General features: G+C 56.3%; 1 protein-coding gene and 1 long non-coding RNA gene across 5 annotated transcripts; one reads left to right on the top strand and one right to left on the bottom strand.

The window, feature by feature from the left end:
* Positions 1-113: 113 nt before the first annotated feature.
* Positions 114-3248, bottom strand: LOC107323577. 3 transcript variants are annotated; one of them, XR_004309493.1, is made up of 4 exons: positions 3047-3248; positions 1735-1835; positions 810-963; positions 114-437 (listed from the first exon to the last, which is right to left on the bottom strand). It is a non-coding gene; the product is annotated as an uncharacterized LOC107323577 (long non-coding RNA). The 3 variants fall into 3 exon arrangements; XR_004309492.1 differs by lacking the exon at positions 1735-1835 and having other exon boundaries at positions 3047-3243; XR_001559302.2 differs by lacking the exon at positions 3047-3248 and having other exon boundaries at positions 1735-1934.
* Positions 3249-3582: 334 nt separating this feature from the next.
* On the top strand, positions 3583-7718 carry ARID5A (AT-rich interaction domain 5A). Of its 2 annotated transcripts, none has more exons than XM_032448858.1 (6): positions 3583-3601; positions 3984-4078; positions 4827-4971; positions 5327-5558; positions 5650-5797; positions 5974-7718. In XM_032448858.1, exons 3-6 carry the CDS (start codon positions 4917-4919, stop codon positions 7213-7215), a joined length of 1677 nt encoding a protein of 558 aa, XP_032304749.1. In that variant the 5' UTR covers positions 3583-3601; positions 3984-4078; positions 4827-4916; the 3' UTR covers positions 7216-7718. The 2 variants fall into 2 exon arrangements, with proteins under 2 accessions (XP_032304749.1, XP_015738402.1); XM_015882916.2 differs by lacking the exon at positions 3583-3601 and having other exon boundaries at positions 3990-4078; positions 5327-5379; positions 5461-5558.
* The last annotated feature ends 979 nt before the right edge of the window (positions 7719-8697 follow it).

Below are 8697 nucleotides of genomic sequence, written 5' to 3'. Positions count from 1 at the left end.
AGCCCTGGGCTCCTCGCCGGCTCCTGCAGCGGCAGTGTTCCAGGGGCTCCAACATCAGCCCCAGCCCTACACCTCCAAACCTGGGCTGTCCACCAACAACACCTCGGACTCTATTATGTTATTTTATGATATTTTATTTTGGTTTATATTACGTTAAATTTTGTTTTAAACTATGTTATTTTACGTTTAATTCTGTTATGTTAAACTATGTTACTTTCTGTTCAATTACATTTAATTAAATTAATTAAATTAAATTAAATGCTTCGTATTCACTTTGTTACACCTGCACTCCTTCCTGCAGCACCAAAGCCCCCCCAGACCCCAACACCCACCAGGTGATGCTGGTGGTGGTTGCATTGAGCCAAGAGCTGCAGCTCCTCACTGATGTCCTGCATCAATTCTGCTGTTTCCAATGCCCCCATCGCCTTGTTTTGTGCCTGGGGAAGGAGATGGTCACACACTGAGTGCTGACCTGGGGCACTGGGAGGTTAAAGATGGACACAGACAGCGCTGGGGGGCACTGATTTTGCACATGGAGGTTGATGCTGATACTGGGAGGCAATGGGAGCAGCAGGGGGCACTGGGGAGCTTTGGGCAGCACTTGTTGGTGTGGGGGGGGTTCAGGCAGTACCAGGTTTTAACCTCATTAATGCCCCCCAACATCTGCCCCAGGGCAGCAAACAGCCCATTCTTTCCATGGGGGAGGCTTTCCCCTTGGAGCTGACGCCCCTCAGTGCTGCTCAGCTCCCCCCTGGGTGTGACACATCCCCACCCCAATGGGGTCCCCTCATTTGTACCCACAAACTCACCGTGGGTGCTTTGAAGGGGTGGGGGGTGGTGGCATCACACGAGGGAAAACTGAGGCACGTTGCGGGCTGAGAGCTTCAGGGCAGGAGTTTTGGCCGAGCATCACAGCGGGACGGGGATGGTTTTCACTCTGAGTCAAAGCTGAGCGTTCCCTTCCTGGAACCAAAGGGTTAATGTCACCCTCCAAGTCTCCTCATCCACGTCCCCCCCCTCCACTTCTCCTTCTCCTTTCTCCCCCTCTGGCTTTTGGGGGATCTCAGCCCCCCATTTCCTCCCACCCTTCTGCCCCCCCCTTTTCTTACCCCAAATGGGGACAGGAGCAAAGGCCTCCCATGCCCCTCCCACACTTCCCAAGCTTCTGCTTTTTGCTGCCTTTTTAGCCCCAAATGAGTCACTCGGGGATTTTTGGGGGGGGCAGATTAGGGGGTCTCCTATGTGATGCTGAGGGGTTGGATGCACATGGGTGCTGCAGCAGCCCCCCTATTTACAGCTGGTTCCAGATGTGGGGGCTCCCAACCAACCTGGGGCAGGGTCCCCATCAGCAGAGCCGTGCTGGGTACCCAGGATGTTCTATAGATCAATGAGAGGGAACTAGTGGCTCTGTTGGTCCCATTAAGTTGCCATGAATGGGGCAGAGCATCAGGAACAAGGCATCAAGCTGGGGATCAATCCTAAGTACAACAAGGGGAAGGGAAGGATCTGAGACCCACCAGCAGCCAGGGCACAGCGACATGGTGGCAGTAATGTCCCCAAAGCCCTGGGGGCTCTGGAAAACCCAGCACAGTCATTCAGTGCTGTGCCTCAAAACTCCTGTGTGTTCCGGTAAGGAAAGAGTCCATGGCACACGCATGAGACCAGCCACACACAGCACTTCCCTTGAGTGGGGATGAGTCATCCTCAGCCTTCATCCCCAGCCCCATAACTCACATAACACACCGCACAGCACCGCGCTGCTCCTCCCAGCGCCTCCTGGAGGGGTGAGTTTGGGGTCTGGGGGGTCAGAACTGTCCCCATATCCCGACTGCAGCCTGAAGGGACGGGCACAGAGAGCTCAGGGGGAGATGGATGGGATGGGATGGATGGGATATTATGGGATGGGATGGATGGGATATTATGGGATGGGATGGATGGGATATTATGGGATGGGATGGATGGGATATTATGGGATGGGATGGGATGGGATGGATGGGATGGAGATGGATGGGATATTATGGGATGGGATGGAGATGGGATGGAGATGGGATGGAGATGGGATGGAGATGGGATGGAGATGGGATGGAGATGGGTGGGATGGGATGGGATGGGAGAGGATGGGATGAGATGGGATGGGATGAGGTGGGATGGGGATGGGATGGGAATAAGGATGGGGTGGGATGGGGGTGGAGATGAGGATGGGATAATGGGAAGATGAAATGAGAATGGGGATAGGGTGGAGATAAGGATGGAATGAAAGTGAGGATGGAATGGGGATAATGGGGATGGATGGGGGTGAGGAAGAGGATGGGGGTGGAATGAGAACGGGATGCAGTGGGGATAGGAAGAAGGATGGAGATTGGATGGGATGGGATGAGATATTATGGGATGGGATGGGATGGATGGGATATTATGGGATGGGATGGATGGGATATTATGGGATGGGATGGGATGGGATGGATGGGATATTATGGGATGGGATGGGATGGATGGGATATTATGGGATGGGATGGGATGGATGGGATATTATGGGATGGGGTGGGATGGGATATTATGGGATGGGATGGATGGGATATTATGGGATGGGGTGGATGGGATATTATGGGATGGGATGGGATGGATGGGATATTATGGGATGGGATGGAATGGGGTGGGATGGGGGGATCCCAAGGATGCTGCCCTGTCCAGAGCGAACCAACCCCCTGCTCCTATTGTTGCGGGCAGAGCAAGGAGCGGCACCGAGCTCCTCTTTTTGGGGTCTTTATGTTTTTTGGGGGGTCTTTATGTTTTTTTGGGGGGGTCGTGTTGATGTCAGGCGTTTGGAGCGCAGTCGCGATGACTCCACGCTTTACTCAGTGGGGCTGGCAGCTCTCCCGTGCTATTCCCGGCCGTGACGCGCAGCGCTGCTCGGTACCGGGATGGAGCCGGGTGGGAACCGGGGGATTTCGGGGCTGAAAGGTGGAAATGCGGCTGTTTTGTGCCCACCCCCAAAGGACGGGACATTACCCGGCCCCATTCAGCCCCATCGCTGCCCGCTTTAGCTCACCGCTGCTTTCTCGCAGCCGTTCGGTCCCAAATCGAGCAGTTTTCAGCCCAAAAAAGCCCCGAGCCGCGGGTCGGTTTCCTGCTCGTTTCGTAGAATGGGAGGAAATGGCGTCAGCGCCGCAGGTTGCGGTGCCGGGAATTGAGGGCGAGGAGGGGAACGTGTCGCAAACAGCCCCATAGACAGCCCCATACACCCCCATATACAGCCCCATATACCGCCCCATATACAGCCCCATATAACCCCCATATACACCCCATATAAACCCCCATATACCGCCCCATAGACAGCCCCATAGACAGCCCCATATACAGCCCCAAACAGCCCCATAGACAGCCCCATAGACAGCCCCATAGACAGCCCCATACACCCCGTGCACACGCGTGGATTCACGCTCAGCCCCATTGAACCCACGCACACGCGTGGCGGCACTACAGAAAGGGGGCGGGGCGAACGCTGTGTTAGCCAATAGGAGGAGGGGGCGTGGCGGTGCTGGCCAATAGGAGAAAGGGGGCGGGGCGGCGGGTGCAGACGGACAGTCACATGGCGAGGCGGAGGGTGAGCGGCACCGGGGGGAATAAAGGGGGGAATAAAGGGGGGGATAAGGGGGGATAATAAGGGGGGCAATGGGGCCGGGACCCCCAGGGTTACCCCCCTCGGCTTCAGCTTTTCGGGGGGAGACCGTTCTCCTTTTCATCTGATTCTATGTTTTAAAAGCTTTTTGAGTGGATTTACCCCCAAAAGTTGGAGCGGGCAGGGAGGGGCAAAGCGGAAAGTGATGGGGGGGGGTCTTAAAATGTGTTATTGTAATGGATCTGTGATGGTTTTAGGGTGGGCTCTCACTATAGGGGACGGCAGGGCTGGGATGATGGAGATTTGTCCTTATTTGGAAGGGGGGGGATGATTTGGGGGTGACCTGGAGCTTGTTTTCCACCCGCAGGGCCCGGCCTAAAGGAGGAGGGGGGGGGGGACACATGGAGGACAAGCAGGAGCAGACGGGGGGGCGAGGAGCCCCCCAGCAGCACCGAACACAAAGTGAGTGTTTGGGGGGGGGGCGAGGGGGGGAGACCCCATTATGGGCGCTATACCCAATTGGGGAGGGGGGGGGGGCTCAAATGGTTGGCACACCCTATTAATAAAAGGGGGGGGGGTCTGAGGGTTGGGGGGGGGGGGAAGGAATACATGCTATCTTTGGGGGAAAAAAAGCCATTTTTGGGTGCCCACGTGGCTGCTAAGAGCATTTTTGGGTTTCTCACGCTGCTCCCCCCCCCCCCCCACACACACACACGGGTTTATTTAAGAGCGCTGAAAACAGCCAGCCGTGAAAGCATCAAAATGGTTCAAAAGAATAGAAAGAAGAAGAAAAAGAAGGCGTCAAAGGGAGGAAGGAGGGGGGGGGGGGGGAAGCAGCTGCTCTGCCCAAAAATAGCAACAAGTTTTATAACTCCGGAAAATGGAGAACAAACAAACGAGGAACATTTTTAGCTGAGAAAGGAGGAGGAGGGAGGAGACGAGGGGGGGGGTTAAGAGCAAGAATTTCTGCCCTTCTGTTTTCCTGGAAGCTGTTCCTCGTGTTCTCAAACTGCTCCGGAGCTTTGACCAACTTGGCCGCCTGCCCGGGCTGCTGAATAATGGAGAGCTGCACAAATGCCTCCATGGGTGGATGGAGGGGGAGAATAGAGGGGAGGGGGGAGAAAAGAGGGGAGGGGGGAGCTCCTGCTCTGCCTCAGTTTCCCTATTGTGGGTTCTTTCTGCCCCTCCTGATGGCTGCATCCCAACCCAGGTGGCACCGAGCCCCGAGGAGGCAAAGCCAGAAGATGCCAGTGGGGAGAAAGAGGAGGAGGAGGCTTTTCTTGTCAGCCTCTATAAGTTCATGAAGGAGAGGCACACGCCCATTGAAAGGATCCCACATCTGGGGTTCAAGCAGAGTACGTACCTGGGAGCTGCTGGTGGGATGGAGGAGCTTTTGGGATCGACGATGCTTTTGGGATGGAGGAGCTTTTGGGATGGAGGAGCTTTTGGGATGGAGCAGCTTTTGGGATCGATGATGCTTTTGGGATGCAGGATGTTGCTGGGATGCAGGGCACTGTAGGGATGCAGGATCAGCTTTTGGGATCAATGATGCTTTTGGGATGCAGGAGCTGTTGGGATGCAGGGATGCTGTCGGGATATAGGCTCACTGCTGGGATACAGGGATGCTGTTGGGATGCAGGATGCTGTTGGGATGCAGTGCTGCTGCACATCACGTCTGGCTGACTCCCTTTTCTCTCCCCTTCTCTCCAGTTAACCTGTGGAAGATTTACAAAGCAGTGGAGAAGCTGGGAGCCTACGAGCTGGTAAGCAGCGTGTCCTGCCTGTCCCGTCCAGCTCTGTGCTCCAGGTTTGGGGGGGGTTTATCCATCTTTACCCCACTGCAGGTAACAGGGAGGCGGCTGTGGAAGAACGTTTATGATGAGCTGGGCGGCAGCCCCGGCAGCACCAGTGCAGCCACGTGCACCCGGCGGCACTATGAGAGGTAGGGGGGCACCGTGTGCCTCAGTTTCCCCCCTCCCCTCCAAGGGGTTTAATGGGGTTGGGGCTCAGTGCTGTGACTCCCCACCCTGCAGGCTGGTCCTCCCGTATGTGCGGCACCTGAAGGGTGAGGACGACAAGCCGCTGCCTCCCAGCAAACCCCGCAAGCAATACAAGGTCTCCAAGGGCAGCGAGATGGGGGAGAAGAGCAGGAGGAGCAAGAAGGAGAAGGGCCGGGAGCAGGTGAGGGGCCAGAGGGGGAAGCTCATTGCTCAGCCTTCATCCATCCATCCCTGTCCTATGGAGGGTGAGGGGCAAGAAGAGCAGGGAACTGAGCTTCTGAATGGGGGAGGTAGAGGGATGGGGTGGGTGCATGGTCCAGCCTGGCACCCACAGACCAAATCTGCTTTTGGTTGCAGGTGGCACCAGAGAAGGCAAAGCCTGAGGTGGCAGCCACCCCTACAGTAGAGCCCCAGGAGCAAGGCCAGCCAGCAGAGGGATGCGCCAGCCCCACAGCCCCAGCTCCGAGCCCCTCTGCAGGGTGTCCCAGCACCTGCCGAGCCCACTCTGAAGCCTACAAACGCCTCTTCTCCAGCTTTTACTCCAAAGGCAACCACCCCATCATGTCTCCGCTGGCCAAGAAGAAGCTGCTGTCCCAGGTGAGCAAGGCAGAGTCCTTGCACTGCCTCAAACGCCATTGCCTGGAGGACAGGGGGGTGTTGAGCAGCGCTCAGCCCAACCCAGAGCCCAGCCCTGCAGTCAGCCCCCAGCTCAAGGAGCAGAGGAGCCCCGAGACACAAGGATTGAAGGACACACCACAGGGAGCCCGGAGTGAGGCAGGACCCGTCCCCAGCTCATCCCCTGGGGGGACGGACAGGCAGCCTTACCCAAGAGCTGAGGACGGGGGTCCCGCGCCCGCTGTCTTCACCGGCTTCTTCCACGCGTATCGCAACGAGGTGCTGAAACCCATCGGCTGCCACCCCTTCGGGGGCTACTTCTCCAACCTGAAGGATTTCTTGGAACCACAAGCCGAGGACACGGGTCAGGAACAGCCCCAGGACCTGCGGAGCAAAGCGTGGAGCAGGGAGAGCCCGCAGCCGGCCGCCTTCGCTGCCATCAAAGCCTGCTGGGTGCCCCCCGGGGCCGGCTTCACCCCACTGACACAGAGCCCCACAGCACCCGCTGCCAAAAGGAGCCGGGATGAGGAGCCGTTGGGGCCCAGCAGGAAGCTGCAGGTTGTTTCCCCTTTTCTCCATGAATCCGAATGCAGGGACAAGGGCGCTGGCTCGCCCAGGGGCCACCAAGGATTGGCCAAACCCAAAGCCATCATTCCCGGACCTGGCTACGCTGCTCCGCTCCCCGCAGTGCCTCAAGCCCCAGATGTTTACAAGGGAGCGATGCTGCGCTTCCCCATGAACTTCAACAACCCTTTGGAGCACCTGAAAAACCAGGCAGCCCCAGCAGCACCATCCCTCTCCATCAACCCCTTCGTCATCCCTGCTTTCCCCAGCCCTGTCATAGCCACCTCTGTGCAGCCCTCTGACCTCAGGCACTACCCGGCGTCCTACGAGAGCTCAATGCATCATCGGCTCTACCCAGCAACGTGGCACACCTACAGCACCCCACACAGCTCTGCTTTCCACCGCAACACCAAGCTGTAGGGCTGCTGTCCTGCTCTGGATCAGCCCCAGCCCCACAGGGAGGGATGGCAGCACCTGGATGCCGTCAGAGCTCAAAGATGAGCTGGACTGTGTCATTTTTACTCTTGGTCTTAGAGATGTTTGTATTCTGACATCGTACTCCGGTGATTTAACTACCAATATCACAAAGTTATATATATATATTATATATATATAAACAAAATAAGGGAGCAAAATGAGTTGCGGAGGTTTTCTTGCTCGAGATGCTGTGTCCCCATGCAGTTTTGTGCAGCCAACACAGCAAGGCAATGGATGTTCCCACCTCGCCATGCTGTGCCCAGGCTGTTTGACATGCAGCCCCTGCTCCCTCCTGCAAATCACTGCCATTTCAGTTCTAAGTATGTTGCCTTATAGCAGGAGCTGCTGAGGTTCTAAGGGGCTCAGGAGGGCAGCAAGAAGGGCTGGCTGCCCCAAAATGGGTGCTGGAGGGCAGCATCCAAAATAAACCTGACTGGATGGTCCCAGCTGATGGTGTTTGGGTTGTGCTTGATGGCTGGGATTAGGGCTAGGCCTCACCCCAGCAGGTGTTTCCCGACTTGGGAGCAAGCTGAGACCTACCTCTGTTTATCTCTTGCATCGTTTCTGGCACCTTTTTCTCAGCCTCGAGGGTTCATAGATGTTTTCTGGAGCATCCACGTGTCCAAATGTGGGTGACACAGGGTGAGAGCGCAGCACAGTGATGGCATGAGACCTCTTGGCTCTGGAACCCAGCACAGATGGACAGACAGCACCCGGGATGTGACCTGCAGAGAGAAGAGGAGCTCTCTTAGTGCCCCAGATGACCCAGGACAACTCCTAAGGACCTGCAGAGCATGATTCCAGCTGCTTTTAGCCTCTGCAAGCTCCCACTGAACCACTGCAAATGACCCAAAGTCTTTGCTGAAGCCTCAGGACTTGAGTCAGCTGCTCCTCACAACCTTGGGGAGCTGCACTGAGCTGTTAAATGGAAGGGGCAAAGAGATGCTCATCCCTAAGGGGGCACTTGCACAACCCTAAAAAGCCTGAAGAAACAGCAGCAACAAATCAGCTCTGAAGGACGACTTGTGCTGTTTCTATGTAAGGGAAAGGAGTTGGGATAGAAAGAATTACCTCCAGGTAGCAAGGGGGCAGCCCTGCTGTCCCCTTTGGGTTCTGAAGCTGAAATTGGGTGGCTGGCAAAGCCAAATTTTGCTCTCTTTGCCCCAGAACCACAAGGAAAAAACAGAGACAGGCTCTGGGCTCAGCAGGGCTTGGGATACTGGTCCAGGAGCTTAAAAGCATTGGCCTCACCAGGCCATTACTCACCATAGGATGGTATGAAGCCCAATGCACGAGGCAGGGGTGAGACAGTGAGGTCGCAGCAGTGAGGTTGGCACATGGTCGGTCCAGGAAGGGTGGGAAGGGATGGATCCCAAACAGCCAAAGGGGGAAATGGTTATTCCCCTTCTCTGTGTTCCAGGCTCC

This window comes from Coturnix japonica, chromosome 22, assembly GCF_001577835.2.
Source record: "Coturnix japonica isolate 7356 chromosome 22, Coturnix japonica 2.1, whole genome shotgun sequence".
In the NCBI taxonomy this organism is placed as follows: domain Eukaryota; kingdom Metazoa; phylum Chordata; class Aves; order Galliformes; family Phasianidae; genus Coturnix; species Coturnix japonica.
This window is presented reverse-complemented; position numbering and strand designations above follow the sequence as displayed.